The 21,729-nt window shown below is 44.5% G+C and overlaps 1 protein-coding gene across 6 annotated transcripts in view; it reads right to left on the reverse strand.

Annotated features, from left to right (window-relative positions):
* Nucleotides 1-21,729, reverse strand: part of PCDH11X (protocadherin 11 X-linked) — a 450,326-nt gene that overhangs the window by 71,110 nt on the left and 357,487 nt on the right. The window contains exon 7 of one of the 6 annotated variants that reach the window (XR_010305701.1): nt 10,916-11,044. The exons of 4 other annotated variants lie outside the window; for them this stretch is intronic. Coding sequence is in view for 1 of the 2 variants with exons in the window: in XM_064158943.1 (XP_064015013.1) it covers nt 2,926-2,933 (8 nt within the window). In the remaining variant the exon portion in view is untranslated. Of the gene's footprint in view, nt 1-2,809; nt 2,934-10,915; nt 11,045-21,729 lie in introns of those variants that run through there. One more of the 6 variants, XM_064158943.1, reaches the window with a different exon arrangement.

The raw sequence follows: 21,729 nt of genomic DNA on the forward strand, positions 1-21,729 counted from the left end.
TTAGGGAATTAGAAATGTACTTTCTATAACACGGTGCTGGATGTGGTGGGGTACGGCACGGGCGGCGGCGGCACCAGCGCGGCGACCAGAGCGCTACTCATCTCGGAAGCATGCCCTGACACAGGTCTGGCAGTGCTGCCAAGGAAGCTTTCTGCCATTTCTTAGCCACCTGAAGTACTGACTCGCAGTTAGGAAGCTGTAACCGTGATGCAGCTGCCAGCTCATATTTCTGCACTATCAGGGGTACAGAAGGTTTACAGTAAGCAGAGTATTGGACAGCGTCAACGAGAGCAGGGACTTCATTAACAGACAGGAGACATTCTCCTTTTCTTACGCAGGAACTGACAGGCTGATTTCCTCATGTCCTTGTCAGAAAACTAAGTCAAACACCCGAGACTAAAACTGGAGAAGCTCTATGAAAACAAGGCATGTTGGCAAAGTATGTGGAACTGATTTCCCTTAAGTTTACTTCTTCTTTTCTTTTTCAGTGACTATTATTAACCACTGCAAAACTGACACCAAGTACTGTGGAGTTTGTTTTGTTCAGTACTGAAATCAGAATAAATGCCAAAGCACAGGAGATTTTGGTAAATTTACATGGTTCAAGAACTAATTCCTTCTGGTCACATTCTCCAGTGCCTGTATTTTTTGTGGACTCCTAACCATAAAAAGCTTCAAATTAGAGAGGCATTTGTTGGACAGGTTGTCTGCAATAGTGTCTCTGAACGCAGTGATTTGCTCAGTTTTGACTTAAAATGCAATTTATTCAATGAAAAGACTCTAAGGAAAACTGGCCTGCTTTGGGAGTAGTATGAAGCATTGACCTAATCCACCCATGCTTAGGCAAACTGGCAGCAACAGAGTTGAAACAGCAGATCTGGAGGCAAGGAGAAAAAAAGTCTGGTGCCTCTACAATTTACATATTCTTCCAAGGAGCGGTATAAAATAAAGCCCGAGCTGCTTCTGCAATGCAAACCTTCTGGCTATGTGTACATCTCTGCATAAAAGTCTTGTAGCAGATTCTGAGCTGACACAAGACTTCAGACATGGTGATTTACATCCATCTCTGCTTGGGGTTTTTATGCGGCCGTGATAGAAAGATCCGGAACTGTGTTTCAAACAACCAGCTTATGAAATCCCACACAGCACAGTGACCCCAGGAGGATCACTGTATGACCTGAAATTACTGAGCCCCATGTTTTGGCCCACAGTGCAAATTCTCACAAGCACACAAAGCCACCAGGGTGGAAGGTGCCATTTCACGAGTGATTACCCAACCTGCAACAGCAATCCGTGCAAATCAAACACCACCACTGCAGGTCAGCAGATGTGGCAGCCTTAATAGCAGAGCTGGAGCCTTTCTTTCTGCTCTTCCTCCGTTCAAAAGCTTTGTAAGGGCTGCACATATTTTCATTTTTAGAACATCTTTTTTTATCTTCTTCTCACCGTATTTCAAACCTGTTTGACATGTATACATCTTCCCTGTTGTACCCCCAAACCAACTCCACTCAACTGTCACAGCTACATTTCTTCTGTGAACAGCAATTGGCCATTTACACACCTGGGTATCATCCCTATCCCTTTCCCCCTGTCCTCTGTTGCTTGCACTCTTACGGACCCTTGCTACGTGCTAAACCCCAATACTTCGCTACCAGACTGGCTCAGTACTCCTGGCTCTCTGTGCAGTGTTTCCATGTATGGAGCCAATCACTGTTTTTTGAAAGCTGATTCATCAGCAGTTGGGGTAAAGGAAATCAAAGCAGAATTGTATTGCAAAGCCTGTACTCTCCCTGCCCCATCTCACACAGACAACTTTGGTTCGATAATCTGCAGCTGCTCCTAATCTTTCCCAAAACTGGGGGACAGGTTGGACCAGAAGGCACTTTGCTGTGGAGTCACTTCAACCACTCCAGCTCACGGCTTGCTGCTCTGACCTCCCTTTCCAGCCCATGAACCCTGGGAGTATGTGACTCCCTACTGCACATTCCTACCACAGCAGAGGCTTTCTTGCAAGAAGGACAGTGAAATAACAGTCTTGAATAAAGTTCTTAAGGAACAAAATGTAAGTAAGTCTGCTTAGTCTGTGCTCGCAATAAACCAGCTTTGTCTTCCTTGTTCCTGTTACTCATTTTTTCTGGGGGAAGGGCTTTTCCTTCTGGCATTTCCGAAGCAGTATTAGTTGTGAAAGAAGATAATTGGTTAGTTTCTGTTTAAGGTTAAACAAAAAGAAAATAATTGACTGTTTTCTACCTGAGGTCGCAAGGAAAGCAATATTGGAGATTACAGATGCACGGATTTAATCTTAGGCTATGAGTAAGGCATTATTGAAGCATGTATGGACAAAAACAATCAAGATTGCAGAAATTATTATTTGATGTTTAAGGGCATTTTCCTTGAAAAGCTGAATTCCTTTAGTGCAATAATCCCACACTTTAGCTGGAGCTTTATGGATATAGCTTTATGAATATGTATTGCAGAGCTGTTTTCCTTTTCTAACTTTATACAAAGGTCTCATATGCTAATTCCCACTGCAGAGAATCTCTGATGAGCCCTGAATTTACTTCTAAATTATACTCTCATTTATTGTGGACTAACCTTAGAACACCTTTCCTCAATGTTCCTGAACAAAATTGACTGCACTAAAGGTCAGATCACGCAGAAAAGCCCAAATAAACCCCAGCACACTTGGCACATGCAATGCCATAATGAGCCAGTGCCTCTTTTTCCTTTAAACTACATCAGTTTTAATAATGTTCTAATGTCAATCCCAGATCCACAAAGAGCCTTTCCTGATGGGCATTTTGGGCCGTTTTGCTTACAAACCTTGCCTACAGCAGTGCCCCTGCGCTCATGGATTGGTGCCTTCAATCAAAACTTCTGAAGACTAGGTCGAATTTCCAGTTGCAGGTTCAGGAAATAGTACTTTCAAAATCCTGCTGGAAGAAGAATGTTGTGAAGACTGCAGTCACTAGAAGTTTCACATGCACACTGTAAGAATGTGAGAGATGCCCAATTCTCTCGGACAGCAGCGGCAGCAGAATTCAGGGTAGCCAGTACAGCTGGCTACAGGTTGCAACTGCCTGCCCCAACACCTGCCTGCTGCCCATGGCAGAGCCTGCCCCAACGCCAACCCACTGCCCATGGCAGAGCCTACCTCAATGCCAACCCGCTGCCCACAGCAGAACGGCTGCATGCTGCTCTTGGTGAGACAGCACAGCCTCTGCACAGCAGAAGCTGATGGCTTGCAAGCCGTCGCCCTCCTCACAGAGCAGGGATTTGCAGAAGCCCTGTGCTGACGCAGAGATGCTGTGGCACGCAAGGTGTGTGAAATTCCGCGGTGTGTTGTCAAAGATGTATAATGAACAAATCGCTAAGGTAGTGGTGAAAAACATCCAGGGATTGTGTAAATCTTGGATTTCTGCCTGTAGACTTTGACAGCAATTAATGTTTGAGTGTTTTGGAGGTTTGTTTGGTTTTAGTTGGTTTGGTTTGCTACAAAGTCACTGGAAAATGCAACACAATTACTTGGAATGACTTGCTACAAGACAGAGTGTAGACTGAAGTATTTTTGTTTGCTTTATCTTTCCTCTCCTTGTTGCTTATCACAGTATCATCAGGGTTGGAAGAGACCTCACAGATCATCAAGTCCAACCCTTCACCACAGAGCTCAAGGCTAGACCATGGCACCAAGTGCCACGTCCAACCTTGCCTTGAACAGCTCCAGGGACGGCGACTCCACCACCTCCCCGGGCAGCCCATTCCAGTGTCCAATGACTCTCTCAGGGAAGAACTTTCTCCTCACCTCCAGCCTAAATCTCCCCTGGCGCAGCCTGAGGCTGTGTCCTCTTGTTCTGGTGCTGGCCACCTGAGAGAAGAGAGCAACCTCCTCCTGGCCACAACCACCCTTCAGGTAGTTGTAGACAGCAAAAGGTCACCCCTGAGCCTCCTCTTCTGTGACAAAATGTCACTACTCTGCTCTGGTGAGACCCACCTAGAGTACTGCATCCAGTTCTGGAGCCTCCATTACAAGAAGGATGTGGACATGCAGGAGTGTGTCCAGAGAAGGGCCACTGGGATGCTCAGAGGGCTGCAGCACCTCCCCTATGAGCACAGACTGAGAGAGTTGGGGCTGTGCAGTCTGGAGAAGAGGAGGCTTTGAGGTGACCTTATTGTGGCTTTCAGTATCTGAAAGGGGACTACAAAAAAGCTGGGGAAGGACTTTTCAGGCTTTCAGGGAGTGACAGGACTGGGGGGAACGGAGCAAAGTTGGAGATGGGTAGGTTCAGGCTGGACATGAGTAGGAAGTTGTTGAGCATGAGAGTGGTGAGAGCCTGGAATGGGCTGCTCAGGGAGGTGGTTGAGGCCCTGTCCCTGCAGGTGTTTAAAGCCAGGCTGGATGGGGCTCTGGCCAGCCTGATCTAGGGTAGGGTGTCCCTGCCTATAGCAGGGCGGTTGGAACTAGCTGATCCTTGTGGTCCCTTCCAACCCTGACTGATTCTATGCTTCTATGCTTCTACTCTAAGCACCAGCACTGGAATTCCTGGAAAAAACACTTGCACTGCCTCCAGGTAGGTGTGATTAGCACCCTGTAGCTAGCGCTAATCTACAGTACTCTGTATGCTGCTTTATTGCCTGGAAATGTCACTTAGCTTTTCCTTGTAGATAATGCCCTAAAATCATTAGTTCTAGTGCCATGTTTCCTTGTAACCATTTTAGCTCTAGAAGCTGTTTCTGTACATGTCCTCAAATTTATTTGCTTCCTTCAGCTTTACTGGTTTCTTTGAACAAAACAATATGCTTTCCTTGAAGAAGTTATTATTTGCTTCCCTGCACAAATCAGAAGCCCTAATTATAGAGTAAAATGTGTGTGCAGTTAAAGAACAAAAGGTGGTAAAGCAAATGGAAGACAGATGCAGACAAATTCCATAATAGGGTGGAATAAGAAAACACAAGAAATGACAAGATACTGGGGGAAAAAAGAGTCTGGCTGGGTGGTAAAACCATCTGATGATAGCTCAGGTGAGGTGAGAATGATGTGCAGCTAAAAGTGCCTGATCAAAACGTTTGGTAACAATAGTTCCAGATGACTGCAGAAGCTGGAGCTGGACAAGACTGAGATGAACAGAGCTTCGAAGCACCTTGATCAGAATGCTGCATAAAACAACAGAAAAGGGAGAGAACAGAAGCGGTCATTCAGATGTTTGGGTTTTTAAAGGTTGAGAGGCTTAAGGCTAATCATGTGTTTATTGTCAAGGGAAATAAAAGGAGAGATGAAACCAGCAAGAAATAGAAGGCACTGTGATGGCACAAGCACAACAGAATAGGAAGCAGATGAAAATTTGTGCTCCTTTGTAATGAAGGATGTTTGAGATGGAGAAAAGAATGCCAGACCAATGGGAAGGCACAGATAAACACCTCACTTTGGCAGGTTTCATCCAGTAGAAAGTGACAAGATATTATGCAGTGATATCAAAACAAACTTTAAAGCAAGTCCCCAAAATGTAGGGTGCTACATGCAGGAAAAAACTGATGCAGCATTGAGTAAGACATGTGTGGAAAAGAAGAAAAGTGTAACATGCCTCAAAGAAAGGAAAGTGCTCGATAAAATAGTAAAGAAAAGCTATTTTGGGGCACACCAGAGTAGGGCCATAGATGAAATGAGAGCAAGAACAAGGAAATACACAGAAGAAATCGGTCATTAGCCTGTAAGCTGAAGCTTCCAGAATGAGCACAGGATATCACAGAGAGGGAAACAGAGCCCGGTGGAAATCTGCCGCTGCTAATGGGAAAAGCTGATTGCAGAGTAAATGGCAGTAAGTTAGAGCTAAAAAGGGACAGAGAAGCTGCTTGCAATATTGCTCTGGGGAAGAGAAACGACGTGAAGAAAGCAGACTTGTTGGAAGAGAGAGTAGAATGTATTTCAGGTGAGGCATGTGAACATAACCTGTCAAACACCACCAGACTACCCTTAAACTCTAAAAAGCAAAGATATCATTGGTTGTTGTCATCTGTTTAGAGACTTCCCTCACATTTCATATCTTTGGGCAGAGCATAGTACAGAAAGATCCTGAAGGCTTGAAGTTCAAGGTCTTGAAGAAAGTTGTGCATAGAGCTGCAAGGTATTGCTTTTTCATGGAGTGCTTCTAGGGAACAGGAGCTGAGGGTGAACTCCTTTCTTCAGGTGTACTTCTGCCTCACCAATGGTGACCTAACACTGAACAACTAAATATTAGGTGCATGGCAGCAAAAACTGTACTGTTAAATGCTGATTCGGTGTGAAAGGAACATAGGAGAAAATCCCTTCCCATTTCATTCAGATGTATCTCCTCTCCAGGCACTGGCTTTGTGGTCTCCATGCTCTGTTATTCTCTCTGCGTGAACACAAGAGTCTGCATACTGTGTGTGGCAGGGAACAGGTAACCTGCAGCCTGTACAGGCATGAAGGGTGAGATTCTGAACCTGGCAAGGTCAGACAACGTAGACAGAAAGCAGGGACTCAGTGAGTGCAGTTCTGATCCGAAGTCTGAGCTAGAAGCCAGAAATTCCAAATGGTTTCTCTATGAGTTGTGCAAACCATTTAATCAGCGAGCTTGTGCCAGCACTGCAGATTTACCTGGGGCTTAGCTTATAATTTCTCTATCTGAAAAGCCTCTTGGCAGCACTGCGGGTGACTGAAATGCTGATGGCTCTAGCAGCTCATAACGGCATGGGCCCTGCTCCCCTTTAAACTAGAACCCACTCCCTTGGCAGCCAGGATTCAAGGCGAGTCCCGAGGGCTGACAGCATACCAAAGCCAATGTTCCCACTCGGCTGACAGCTGAGTAGGGAAAGCTGAGACAACCTCCCACCATTAATAACACACACCTGTACACAAACAAGTCACCAACTGGGGCTACACATGGTACAGGAGTGTGACTCCAAGGATGATGCTGTGATGAGTACACATTAGTATGAGCACAGATACTCAGCAATCTAGGAAGAGTGAGATTCTTGCTGTCTGGAGTGCTGGTGTCTGCTGCACGTTCAGGTATGGAAACACAGCAGCACTGGGGGCATCTTCTTCTTCCTTAGGAAAGTAAATGTAAACAAGTCCTGTACAATTCCTCAAACAGTGAGTGCCATATCCCAGCAGAAAGAAGCCTCTTCAAGAAAGTTGTTCACTGCTCTTACTCTGGAGAGGGTTGCCAGAAGCACTCCTGTTCATCTGCCTCACCACATTAGGGCCAACCTGCTCGCAGGAGTTTACCAACATGATGATACACAGGAAGGTTAATTGGAATTAACTAAAATGTCTGAACTTTGAAGGAGATTAATTACATTACCCCAAGTCCTTGTGTAGATATTCTTATTTAAAATTAAAATTATCTTAATTTAGTTTATCTTATTTCACTCTTAAAGATAAAATGAATTAAGATAATTTCAGAGCTCATTTGCATTAATTTTCCTGTGCACACATGTGTAAACAAGCACTCAGATCCTAAACACTTAAACTCTCATTCAAGCATATCAATAACACATCAGAACGCTAAGGCTGGTTTGCAGACACATGTCCTTAGTGATGCCATCATTTAGGGTGATGGCAATACCCAGAGCAGCAGAGAGCACAAGTCTGCGAGCTTCGTGATGCTTCTAAATCCTTAAGAAACAGAAACTCCTTTAAGAGAAAACCCTTTCCATGCAGTGGTGCTGAGAAGAGGGTCAGGACAAACAGAAGTGCTTGTAAATGCCCTGACTGATCCTCACTTCATCTTTGAAAAAGAAGCTCGCAAAGTTGTCCACAAAACCCAATACCTGCTGTGATTGCTGCGCTTCTTTCACGGCCAATGCGCATAAAACGCCTGAGGCAGCGGGGAAGTCTCTAACCCGGCATTCAGAAAGGTGACTTTGGCAGCACTTTGGTGAATGAAGGCAGGCAGTTTACTGCAGGTTATTCAGCAAAGGGACTTTGAGAAAGGAAATCTAATGAAAACATAAGGATAACACTCAGGTGTTCTCCACGAAGTCCTAGAAACAAGCCCGAGTCCAGTGTCACAGACAGCTCACCTCCGTCACTGCCAAAAAGCACAGCTGCCCAACCACTGGATCACAAAGAGCTCTAAACCACTTTTAAGGGTACTTCTTCCCGTGAGGATTTCTTACATGTCTTTCTCGAAAGTGAAGAATACACAGCTTGGCAAAATCCACTCGCACAGGAGAGCTGCTAGGATGTTGGTATGTGACAGCATGCCCCAGTGAAAACAGCCAGGGGCTGGCACAACAGACAGGTAAACGAAAGCTGAGCAGCATCCCGAAGGAACAGTGCCGGCAGTGCCCAGAGCCCTTACCAGTAACTGGGAGGCTTTTCACCCACGAAAGAATTCCCAGTTGCACTGGATCTGCCTGGTGGCTGAATCCTCCTCCTCTGGATGCAGAAAGGGACGGAGGTGAGCTATCTACTTAGCAGCACCGTTAGACTGATACTGGTTTTAAGTTGACTGAAGGGAATGCTTTGAAAGCTGCTGTCCTTGCTGTAGCACTTAGGTGCTCTCAGGAAATGGGAGAATGCCTGCAAACTTCCACAGACCTTACTGAAACTGAACTCCTGGAAACCAGAGGAGGCAGATTACTGTGGATTAAGAGAGTTCTGAAAGGGATAAGAATGTGACACTTGCCTCTGCACCTCCATCAGACTGGATGTTCTTTCTGTTAGGTTTTGCATCTTACAACCACACACAGTTCTGCACTCCCACATTCTCCCTCACCTTAGGCATGCTGCTTTAGCAGAGCATTAGCTGCTTTCTCACCACAGAGCACTCAGAGAATAAAGAATAATATTAGTGAAGACCGCTGCTGCTCTACTGCAATTATAAAACAAAGCTATACCTGGTTTGTGTTCATTAAACCAGAAGGTCACAGGTGTCTCTGCACTGACAATCTTTGTGTGCAAGCAGAGTCCCTTTTATGTACTTACCTGCCTCTTTCTACCATCCAAGGTGGGGAGTTTTGACACTTCTTGAAATATTTTATAATGCAGTTATTTAAAAATTGGAAAAGTCAACTCATTAAGTAAGGTATTTGGAGTAAGAACCTTTTATCTCCCACTGAAGGCAGTAACAGCAGTCTCTGAAACTTGCAATAGACAACAAACAACCTCTTTGAGTTTAGCACTTGCTGAAGTGACTGATCCTGACTTTCTCCGAAGGTATTTTCCATATGAACTAGATATATAGAAACACAGCAAACCAGGAAAGCGCTTACTAGAAGTTACTCCCTGTGCATCTTCAGGTTGATAGGAACACAAGAGTACTCTGTGCAAGTCACGTGGCTGCCCTGTTATGTCCTTTATTTATCATGGCTTGATTAAAATCTAACTTTGCTTCTGGACAAAGTGTGCAGCGAGTGATTGTGAACCAGCAGGACCTCTGCAAAAGGCAACATGAAATCTGCATGTTCAGGTGATGCTGTCAGAGGTCTCTGTGACCAGGTACAGAAATTCCCAGCTGAGGTGATAGTTCTGCACAGAACCTACCTTGTTCAGTGCAAATGATAGCCCTGCAGTGATCCTGTAAATTCTATCACTCTACTGCTCCTCACACCTCAGCAGAGTCAAACTTCATGATACCATGATACAGAGCACCAGAGAAGCACTTTACACTCAGTCTTATTCAATAAAGGAAAGGAAGTAATGTTTGTTGTAAGTCTGTCTTTTCTGCATCTCACACTGAAAACCGTTCCTAAACAGAGCAGAGGTTTGTGCTCATTTAAGAATGAGTTATGTGATGATTACCTCATGGAATATTAGGAGAAACATGAGGATAATTCCATCAGGCTTTTAAATACCTTGTATGCAATTTGTCTTTCTGTTCTGAGGGTTAAGAATCCAACCTGCACTGGCAGAAACAAGCATTTATCTGCCATTGTTCATTCCCAGGAGTTACTCACAAGCACTGCATTAGTTGTCAGAGGGAGGTAACTACCTCAGCTTTTATTCAGAACATGTTCTGCCTGCGCTGTTCAGTGGTTGGGTCATACCCAATTTACTCTTTTATGCATTCTCATCTCATTTTTGCTCTCTTACTTAAATGCAGTATTATTTATTGCGGTGTAAAAAGAAAACAGCCTCAATCTGAGGTGATTGCTAAGACAAAATAAGCGATAAGTAGCTTTGGCTGTTACTGCCCCACATCGTGTCAATTTCTACAGGCTTGCAGCTCAAGCTGGCAGGTTGGTTTTTTCCCTCGTCTTTATTTCTCACGTGGTTCTCAAACATCACTTAATTACAGAGATGTCAGCAGCCCAAAGAAATCTAAGAGATGAAGAACTAGAGTCAGAAGCACACTGCAAGAGTGTATGACGTCGGCACAATGGGTTTGAATTGCTGTTGTCACTTCTTAATCATTTAGAAAGAGCTACTTAAAAACGATGGCTTACTGCATGTGCAGCTTCCCACGGGCTGCAGCAACCTGGACGCTTTCACCAGAGGCAGGACTCATACATGCATCCAGACACAAATTCCCTCACACTCTAGTCTCAGGCAGAACACTTAAAACTGACAAAGTGTTGCACCTGAGGAGACAACCTGCTTGAGCTAATCTGTGTCTGCAACGCCCCAGGCCTCTGGTGCGTGCAGTTTGGTGCAACTGCTGATTATATGCTCTTGACTGCAGAGTTGTTATTTAAGGCATAGTTCACGTGAAAAACGTCTTCATTAGGGGGTGACCTGGTTAATAGTCACCACACACCTCAAACTCAGCTCTTGGGACAGATCTGTTTACCTCCTGGTAAGAGAATTACTCATCTCCTTGTAACATTCAGCACTGGGGTATCTGACTCCTCACCAACAATGAATCTACTTTCATGGAGTCTTTGTGAGTTGAAATACTTGACAGCAAGGACCAAAGTAAGGTGGAGAGAAATCGAGATCAACATTACTCACAGATTTTTGATGAGTAGCCTGATGAAGTTAAGATCCAGTACTTGAGAATACTTAGAGCAATTTACAGCAAAGCTGGCCAGGAAAATTCTCCAGGGAAGTTTTAGCTTGGAATTCATTGACTTAACAAACCTGGAACAAATGCTGAGAAATGATTGTTTCTGTGATGCAAGCAGGCCTGCTCTGGGATTCACATGGAATTAAAGAAACAACACAAAATCAAATTGCAAGCTGCCATCCTGCCACCCTTGTAAAAGATACTGGACAAGTATTCAAGTCTACACCTTTGTTCTATCCATGCTCTGCTGTGTGCTAACACAACACTGCACCCCAAGTCTATGCCTTAGAAGAATTAGGTAGCCCTGGTCTCCATGTTGCATAAATATAAGCTCAGTAGCCACCAAATATGTAAATGAAAAAAACCCAACCAACCAAAACTATCAGAAGAGAGGGGAAAAGAGAGTTGTGATTAAGGTGCATTGATGTTATCTGCTTTGCTGACACGTCTCACTTAGAAGCAAAGGCAGAGAAGATGGTTGCAATCTCACAGGCTTCAAGAAGTTTTCCAGAGCAGACACTGGACATTCTCTCTGGTTCTGCTTTCATTCCATTCCTGCATTTCTGTATGCATGGCAGCCACTCTGCTCATTTCTTGCAAGCTTCTCTCCTGTCTTGTTCCCTTTAGGCAAGCTCTGCAGGGTATCTGTTAAGTAGGAGGATGCATCACTCCGGGGACACTGTGCTTACATGGGACTCCAGGGAGGTATTGTTACAGATACTGCACCCAGTTACCAGAAGGCATGGGGCAAGACTTCTCTGGATGTAAAACCATTCCCCACTAAGCTGCTCAGTGATCCCGGGATGCTGGTGGCTCCGAACCATTTCTTTATTACAGCTATTCTGACTCACCCCTCCAGCCTGACTTACTTGTCAATGCACCAGTGCAAAGGTAGGAAGCCTTTTTAGTAACATACCCAAATGTTATCAGAGCAATTTAACTTCTAATAGATTTTATTATTGCTTTTAATTCTTTTTTCTTTCAGGGATATTGATTTTGAGAGCATACGACTCTGACAATTAGATACAACTGGTTTTCCAGTAGGTAATCATTTTTGCTTTGTAACTCTTGCAGGAGACAGACTGCCTTAATGTAACCTCTGATCTCTCTAAGCCACCTGCAGATGTTCGAATAACAGCGACATAAATAGGACACACCAGTTGGGGAATACAAAACAAGACTGTACCTACAGAGCATTAAGGGAATTACTCTATCATCTGACTTGTCAGCACACTGGAACCTGAAACTGCTGTGGACTTGCAGACACACACAGCACCTCCAGAGCAGTTAGGTAGAGCAGCCCAGGGGAACAGCTGTTTAACACAAAACGCTGACGGCTTTTGAAAGCCATGCAGCAGGCAATGCCCAGCAGAGCCTCAGCCAGCAGAGACTCCGTCCTCTGCAGAACAATGCTGTAGAAAAGGTGTTCTGCGGTCCGCTTCTCAGTGCAGAGCTACCGCAGCCCAGCTTCCCTCGGTCAGAGGGAGGTGCTTTACAGGGCTCCCGCCCTGCTGGCTCTACCAGCTGCCTGGTCAGGCTCTGCGCTGCCAGCTGCTTCTCTTCTAGCAACAGTGCTGCTCTGTTCTGCATATGTTAAGCAGTAACAGGAAACACTGTTCTAATATCATCACCACCACTGTACTGCATTTAGTGTTGACAGGAGGATCAGCACTGATGCTCCGTTCTTTTGGAGAACCAAAGTGTTCAGAAGCACAGGGCATTTTGTCAGGCCTTTCCTCCACAATCAATGCTGACTGCTAAGTGTATAACCCAGGTTAAAGTTATGCTTTATTGTCACAAACTATGTCACCTAATCGTAGCTCTTGTAGATTTTATTCCAAATTATCTTTTATTTTTGCTGTACTCAGAGCAAGAAAGTGACATTTCCTTTAGGCAGCAGCAAGTGATAGCAGTCCTTCTGAAAAAGTTATCTGTGAGAAAACGTGGTGAGTGTTGTAACATGGAGCTTGGGTTTCGTACACACAGCTCCCTTCACAGTCTCCTTCAGACTCTGACTTGTAAGTATCAATGCCAGAGTAAACAGCAGCTTGCCAGAGAAGACAAGGAACTAAGCACTGCCACCGGTTAGTGCTCCAGGAAAGAAACAGTGATTTCTCACGATGCCATCAAAATTAACTAGGACTTAAATGGCATCAAGATGCCAGGCATAATTCAGGGACCAGCTCTTGTTTCAGACACCTTCGATGTGCACAGCAGCCCTGTAGTCAACACTGCCTCAAAACCTTTCTTCAACGCTAGTAGAAATTACCATAAAAATGTCATCTTTTGCCCTGGTCTATTTTCTGTGACTTAGATTAGCATCTTCCTTGAGAAAGCATCAGAAAACCTGGGTCACCAAGAGCCATTCGAACCAGCCCCGAGCACCTGTGGCACAACACAGAAACCCCTGTGCTCCTCGTTGCCGAGACCTGTCTGGAAACAACCCAAAGTGACCTGAAACCTAGGAAGAACAACGGCAGGAATCAGCCCTTTGGTTCCTCTTTTCAGTCACTGACATACAGCGACAGAAATTTTTCTGCATGCTTATCTTTTCATGCTTCTAAGAGGAATAATAGCTGTAGTGCAGACAGCCTTTTAGACATCAAATGCATGGAATCATAGAACGGTTTGGGTCGGAAGGGACCTCCAAAGGTCTCCTCAGCACCAAGGAGCTCTGCACCAGCATGGCTGTTGAACTATTCAAACGTGCAGAACTGCCCAGGAGCAGCACTGACTGGACTGCGTGAGGCAGCTGAACCACGAGGCAGCAGCCATCTGCAGTGGTCAACGTGCCAAGGTGCCCCTGTGTCTGCAGCAGACACCTAAGGCTGCTCTTAATGCTGCGGATTGCTCACTCTGCAAGTGTCCTTGCTGCCTGCTTCTACACACTCAGCTGCAATGACAATCGGAAGGGCAAGGCTACTGCTACGCATGAGGATCTAATGCCATGTCAAGCACACACCTGAGCAGTCATCTTTCTGGGGACTTACTGGTGTAACTGCAGTTTCAAATCTGTGCTACCTGTGAGCCTCTGCAGTTCTGGTACCCTTGTCAGGCACAGAAAAGCTGAGCAAGCTCAGCAGCACTGTGCACAGGAGAAGAGGCCCAGACCAACTTCGTGGACTCTGTCACCTGTTTTACACTTAAGGCTTCCAGATTCTAATTTAAAGAACAAAACAAAACCTGAAGCAAACAAACCAACCAACCCACAAAACGCTAGCAGTCAACACCTCCCCCCACTAAAAAGTGCAATGGCCTTGGTTTAAATCACAGGCTGTAGTGGGATTGGAAAATCATTATTAGCCTTCTTTTAGGTAAGCAGATTACCACTCTGCTAATTATTCTCAGCAGAATAGAAGAGATGAGAAAATCTAAAACTTTTCCTGATGGAACTAAACTCATGACTAGGCTTAATAGGCTCATTATAATTATCAACAGCTTCTGCTTGGCTAGTTCCAGAAAGAATTGTTACTGGGAGAAGGTTGGAGGCTGACTTGCGCAGGCAGAAAGCCTCTTGGCTGCCCGCACTGCCGCCCACGTGCAGGTGGAATGACATTTCTGCAGCACTTGGGAAAGGAAGCTCATGGCAAAGAAATTCTTAGGATTTAATGGTTGCATAGACACAATTTAGGGCAGCTTGGAAGTGCCTGACCTGGACAAAGGGATATCTGGGCAGATCTGGGTTGTGGAGCAAGACTACTCCATACACTCAGCAATGCTCCACTGAAAGCATTCTTTGCAGCGGGAAACTCACCAGCACCCATACCTGCCAGGCTGCCATCTCAAGGATGAGAAAAAGGGAAGAAGATCAAATTTTCCATGCTCTGTGAGAATTAAGAACTAATTGACCCTTGACTGTCCAAATTCTAGGTTTTAATTAGAACTGCACTTGAAAATGGAGGTATATTTGTAAGTGTCAACTCAGTGTGGTGGACTGGATCACCATCAGCAGTAAGGTAGTACTTGTCCTTCCAGAGCTCTGATTACGTGGGCATGCCAGGAGCCAGACATTATTTATGGGCTGCATGACAATGTACAGAGAGCTGTGTAAGCAAGAGCCTCAGGATGGCCTTCTCTCCTCGGCAAGGACTTGGGCGAAACTGGAACTTGGTAATATAAATTGGTTAAGTGCAAGCTCCCACTCACCAGGTGGGTTTTCCCAAGAAACCTGCAATGCTAATTGTAAGACTAATAATATTGTGGGGTCTGTGGTTTCTCACAGTTTCATACTTTGCTACATTTTAAAAGATTATTTCTAGTTTTTGCAGCTACATTTAAATCTGCATTTAACAAACATGCAGACAGATAAGAAAATAATAGTTTCAGGTCTCACTAAGATTTTAATCCCCTAAAGTGTCCAGTCCACTTTCAAATAAGCAAAGGCAAATATACACAGAGGTTACTCCTGCAGCCAAGGCAGTTAAATCACCACTTGACACTAGACGACAATAATCCCAGTTCCATCTTGACAGACACTGGGTTTGGCAGCATTGATTGCAAAGCTCAGAGGCTGGTTTATGGCTGGAAGGGCAGCAACAAAGAGGGGCTGTCCAAAGGAATGAACAGAAAGAAGTAGACATCAGTAGATAGAGGAGCTTTTGTTTACAGAAGTTCTATGAATGACAGCAAAAGACAAAATGTTAAGTGAAGTGAATCTGCCTACTATCAGACAAGATGGTTTAACTGTGGAGTCACCACGGCCATTACTGTTTCAGCTGGAGCCAGAGGGAACAGCAGGAACGGTCTGGTGACTGAACAGCTGGACTGCAGTAAGGACAAGTTCCTGTCTCTCACAGAGCTTCGGCATCAGAAAAAGCTCTTATTAGGTCTTTCTGCCTGTGCTTCCAGCTCTAAAACAGAATCTGATTACAACCCACACAGGAAGGTTGATGGAGACAAACTGAATACTGTTGATGAAGTATTCAGATAATGCAGGGCGGAAGGTCAAGAAGAAAACTGATCATGTCTTTTTCTGAGTGTTTGTTTGACCCACCTAATCCACTACATTGATTGCCCCAACAAAAAACACTACTATGACCTTAAGAAAAATTCTGCCTTCTTACAACTCACTAGCTTGATGACTCTCAAATCTACAGTCTGTCTTCCTGAAGACAGAAATTCAACATTCCATCAGAGGAAAATTGTGCTCAAAAAAGGAGCCTGTGTAGGCAGAGGGAGGAAATCTCCCAAGCACTGCTTCCAGCAGCAACGCCATGGAGCAGCCAGCTCAGGAAAGGAGGATCACATTTTACCTCCAACAGTAATCACACAAGTTCCTGACCCAGGTTTTGCATTTCCCCCCACGTACTGCAGAGCAAATAGTAACTGACTTGGAGTCAGATACCCAAACCTTGCTAGCCAGCATCAGGCTGTCAGTTCTGCCCAGCCAGATCCCTACAAACAAGAAGGCTCTGCAAGGTACATTGTATGGAGTCAAGCGCTGACAATGGTATCTACAGCAAAGCACACCAGAACCCAACCATTTCATTTGGCTTATGTTCTGCTGCAGAAATAAACTTTAAAGTAGGTAAAACAAAGAGGTGCATTCCCCTAGCACATTAATAGGAAAAGTCCTTGTGGAGAGGGTTGCATATGGAGGACAATAAAATGTGAAAAATCCAACTCGGTTTTGTAGCGCCAAAGCAGCCAGAGGTGACTTCAGTTCACATTTATAGATGCTACAGCCTGAATTAACCAGCTGCCTTCCTTACCAGTGGGCAGAACAGGTTAAAGCAACCACACACGTGGGCTGGTTTGTACTGGCCCAGCCTTTTTGGGGGCCACAAATAGACAGGATGGCCCAGCCTCCTGCCAGCCAAACCTTAGGGATACCCAGTGCTGGGGTACCCAGTGCTTCCCTGGGGGATTGCTCCAGGGGCTGAATGTTCTCACCAGCAAAAATTTTCCTCATGCCCGGTCAGATGGAATATTTGACATTTCACTAACAAGACATTTACTACAATAACTTCAAAATGTGTCTTAGGATTTTTAGATTGCAACATCTAATTTGAAAATGCACCAACAAAATCTGTGATTTCAACCCAAAGTAGCATTTTAATGTCATTTTACAAGGCAAGTGTTCCAGGCTTTCATTAAAACAACTGATCAGATTTTTTTATTGACCTAAGTATCAGCCATTGGAACACCTGAAGCCAATTTCTGGCAGGTATGAACTGGATTAGAGAAACATGAGTTAAGTGACAAATGAATAGTTGACAGCACATTAATAACGACCATTGCACGTTTCAGGTTGTATGACTAACTTGAAAATAGGACCCCCAGCTTTCAGGGCTGGGTTTGGTGAGGATAACTGGGAAGAAACGTTCGATATATCAAAAAGTTTCAGCCACTAAAAAATACAAATACATAACAATACTTGTCTGGCACCAGTTAAAAAGAATACAAAGCACTAAAATAATTTAGAATAAAAGCCCAATTGAAAAGACCTCCTTAGACAGTCAGGTGGTGAAAGACCCAGCCTGCCCTGCCTTTTGCAAGATCCAAGTGAAACCTTTGTGATTGGAAGCTGTGATTGCAAAGGCCAAATTTATCTTTCCAGACAATGCTGTGCATCCACATCTTGCATGAGCTTTGATTGATTAAGCACAAGTTCAGAGCTCTCTTTGCTGCAAGGCTGCAGCTTATTTCAGTGTGTCAGAAGCACACCAACCCTGCAGACCATGGTGGGAAAGCTGCAGTAAACCCTGAGGCAGTAGAGCCCAAGTCTTAAGAACGACCCAGTTTGTGGCCAGTGACTTTGTTCCAGTATTCTTTCACAAGAATATAAGATATGCAAGGCAGAAGTTGGATACATTTACCCTGAAACTGGGTCAAAAGACAGAGTTTTCTCTTTTAAGAAATGTTTAAAGGAGCTCTGCTCTACAGAAATGCAGTGTATTTTCCAGGGCATGGAGTGCCTTTTCTTGTCTTAAATAAGCTAAGCTGGCTAGAGCAGCAACACTGGAATTATTTATTAGGTGGAAATCATTGCCTGGTTGCAGAAAGAGTGAACTTTACATCCTGTGGAGTTTCTCAGGCAGAAAACAGACAAACTTGGAGCTATGATGCTTCTGTTTCTGTGACTTGGATCACACTGCTCTTAAAAATTCTAGTGCAGGATGGATCATGCATGAAGTAAATTTTGTGTCCTCCTATTAAGATCAGGCTGCATTCCCCTAACAACGTACTCAAAGTTGCCAGAAGGAGCTGAAAAAGGCTGATTTTGAAATTATTGGGGAATTCACAGCTATTGCTATTAAAAATGACTCCAAGGCATGAACAAATAAGGAACAGTAAGCACATCTCTACCGTGGCAGCTATAAGCAGATGGGGGAGAATTAATTACGACAAGAGCTAAGTGTAAGATAGGTTTTGCTCCTGCAAAGGAACATCCTGTAGGTTACCGGGGCAAGATATGAAGGTTTCTGGAGTAACAAGAAGTTGAAGTGCACCCTTTCAATAAAATTAGGCTGTCTCAGAACTTCAAAGGGTATGATGCTGAGGCTTATGAGTAATAAGCTGAGGAACACTGGTGAGTCTGCTTGCCTACAATTTCTTCTTAGCCTCTCTGGCTCACTGCACCTGAGAGTTTATTTCCCTTGGGAACTTATTATGCAGTAAATAAGGCTGTAAAGTTATAGGGGACTCTGCACTTACTCCACTTGCAGACACTGTTAATGTGCCAGAAGAACCCTCTGTAAGAGTCTCCTCGCCCTCTTCAAACACAAGTGGCACTGAGCACGGGGAATCAGGATTGGGTGGCTGAATTAGTTGCAAATGTTACAACTTCCAAGAGGTGTGGGCCTAAGGAAAGCAAGTGCTTAAGACACACATTTTAAAAAGTAAATTATTTAGAAAATGAATTAATTATCAAAACCCAATGGCTGGTTTTCTTGTGTTGCACTGAACAGCAAATTCCATTTTGCCTTCCAGCGAGGACTTCAGCTGGCATTTTACAGACCATACCATAGACTGGACAAGCCTTTGAAGCTTGCACTCCTTGCTCTTCTACAGTTCAGTTCTTTTATTAAGGCACCAGCTTGCAAATGCACTATAGAATTCCATTTTCCCTGGTGAAGGAAAACCAGCGCCGCCGAAAAGCACAGCGGCAGGAGCAGCTTCCAACCAAGAGTGCACCTATCAGCTATGGCTGCAGAGAGAAGGTCCTGGGAAAGCGGAACAGATTTCACGAGAACAAGTGGAAAATTACCCACGAAAAGCCATCCTCCACATCCAGTATTAGCACACAAAAGTCTCACGGCTTTCTGAAGCGCCCCTCACTACATTCAGATCTGTGGCAGTGACAGCACCAGGAGCTCTTTCTTCTGTCGTGTCTGTTGCAAGTGCCTGAGCTGTGGAATCAGAGCCAGGAGTCAGATTTGGGTGTGGGTTTTTTTCCATTAACATCTGGAAAAGTGGAACTTTCCATTCGTGTTAATGATTTAATCTTTTTGAGACAGCAAACACCAAAGCTGCAGAATGTTAGCACTCCCCAGCCTACATAACTTTATGACCTTAATGTTGATGCTTGACTTAAATTAAAGGATTTTTTCCAGGCATTTCAATATGCCCTCTCAGTCTGAAAGCAGAAAGTGATAACTCTGCCCAAGGAAATAGGTACACAGACATCTACATGAGTAGAATTATTTGAGGGTAATTCAACTCCCCACATTGTTTGTAGCATTTCTTAAAGCAGGATGTGAATATATTCAGCTGAAGGCTTTCCAATACAATTTGCAAGGAGTTATGAGAATTGGATGTGTTTTTCCTTTTATAATATACACTCCATCACTTCTCCAAAGCTATTGCCACTCTGTAATGAATATTTCTGATTATTTATAACAGAATGAGGGTCAGGGAGCACTAGAAATTGAACTCAGGCAGAGCAGAGCTGCATCCCCAGATACACTGCTAGCAGGCAAAGTCTGAGGTTTCTTTCATGATGTTGTTTGTGACCTCAGCCCTGACCCATCTGTAAATGTGAGAGGTAAATATATCTGCTCCCAGCACAGTCCAAGGGCTTAGGCAGCGAAATACCGGGGAGCTGAAGGTGACTCAGTACGTCTAGCCTGTACATGCCTTAAACCACAATCCACAAACCTGGTGTCTGCGATTTGAAGAGTATTTCTTTCTCTCCCCCACCACAGAAGTGATGGGATTTGCTTCACCATTATGCTGTTCCTCACACCTGTACTCACCCAGCACTTATCAGCCAAAGTTCCATATCAGTTAAAACATGCATAACAAACTCTGCGAGCAGAGGAGCCAGTGCTAGCAGGAGCTAACACCAACGCAGCCTGCAGCAACCTATCCCATAACAAATGACTGTATCCAGAGTGATGGGGGGAGGAAGGGAGCTCTGTATTCCTGCGTCCTCTGTGTTTGCATTTGCTGCAGGAGCACCTGCAAGAGGAAATGAAGCAGGAACTGGTTTGGATTAGACTGGGAAAAAGGCTAAGCCAAACACCAGCAGAAGAACTCTGTGGTGTTTGCTCACACCCATTTCTGTGCCTTCTGCTTTGCAACTGATCGTTTTTAACATCAGCAGGGACACACAGGCTGAGAAAGCAAGAGGAGACATCAAGAGGAGGAGAGTTTGCTATCAAACTACATGAACCCACAGCAGTGAAAAAGCAGATGGCTGCAGATGGATTTACAAGAGAGCGTTTCCAAGGGACTGTGTGTAAAAGGGAAGTGACCTACAGCTACCAAACCCTGACTGCCTTCACTCTGCTGCTTCAGGATAAGCATCTCGACAGCTTTTCCCCAAAAGTCTGAGAAGTTTTTGGACATAGTCTGGATCATGGAAAACATTCTAATGCCTAGGTGTTAACATACATTTCTCATTCCCTGTTTAGCTAACATCTTCCCCTCCTTTTCCAAAACGTTTTTGACAAGTTGTGAGCAGTACAGCTAATAAAAGGGATTGCTAAGGCAACTGTTAGGTACCCAGGCATCCACACTGGCACCCAGACTATTTTATCTGTCGTAGCACACGCACAACCTCTACCAAGTTCCATCTGAAGGAAATCCCTGCCCAAACTGGAGACAAGGACAGAAGCACTAGATGATGTGTTGCCCTTTCAAACTGTGCTTAAGGAGGGGAAGCCTAATTATGTCTTCAAATCCACAAAGTCAGCAAAGTTTTGGGATTTTTTTTTTTAGTATTAAATGGATTAATGCAAAGCTACCACTGCAATCAAAACTGTAAAACAAACAAAAAGGCTCCTTTCTCTTCTTGCCCACCTCTGTAAGCACCAACATACTAATTCTCCACTTTTTCTTCAGTGACAATAGTCAGAACATCACCTGCAGAGTTGGAGAAAGGGTACCTGGGGTGTCCCACTCAACTGAGATATAAAACCCTCCAGCCAAACTACTACAGACTTAAATAAATCATTTCTGCAGAGAACAGGAAAGCTACTTCCTCCTATTCTCAAACATCTTTAAGCAAAATCTCCATTGACAAAAAGGTTAAGTTTTATGTAAATCCTTACCAAAAGTAGTTTTTCTGTAGAGACACACAGCTGTCAGATACCAAACTGAGCTTTCCCCAGGCCAGACAATGTACTTTAAGACTCCGAGCTCTGAAACCAGTCAGAAGATTTTCCAAAAACACAGCAGCCCAAGCACAAGACTGGAATTAGCTCTACAAGAGAGAGCCAATAAAAGCCACACTGTAACGGCAGACTTGATAAACGCCTTTTGAGGAACCTATGAAACAAGCCCCAGGACGCTGCGGCGGGCTGCGAGCACACAA

This window comes from Pogoniulus pusillus, chromosome 19 (assembly GCF_015220805.1).
Source record: "Pogoniulus pusillus isolate bPogPus1 chromosome 19, bPogPus1.pri, whole genome shotgun sequence".
In the NCBI taxonomy this organism is placed as follows: domain Eukaryota; kingdom Metazoa; phylum Chordata; class Aves; order Piciformes; family Lybiidae; genus Pogoniulus; species Pogoniulus pusillus.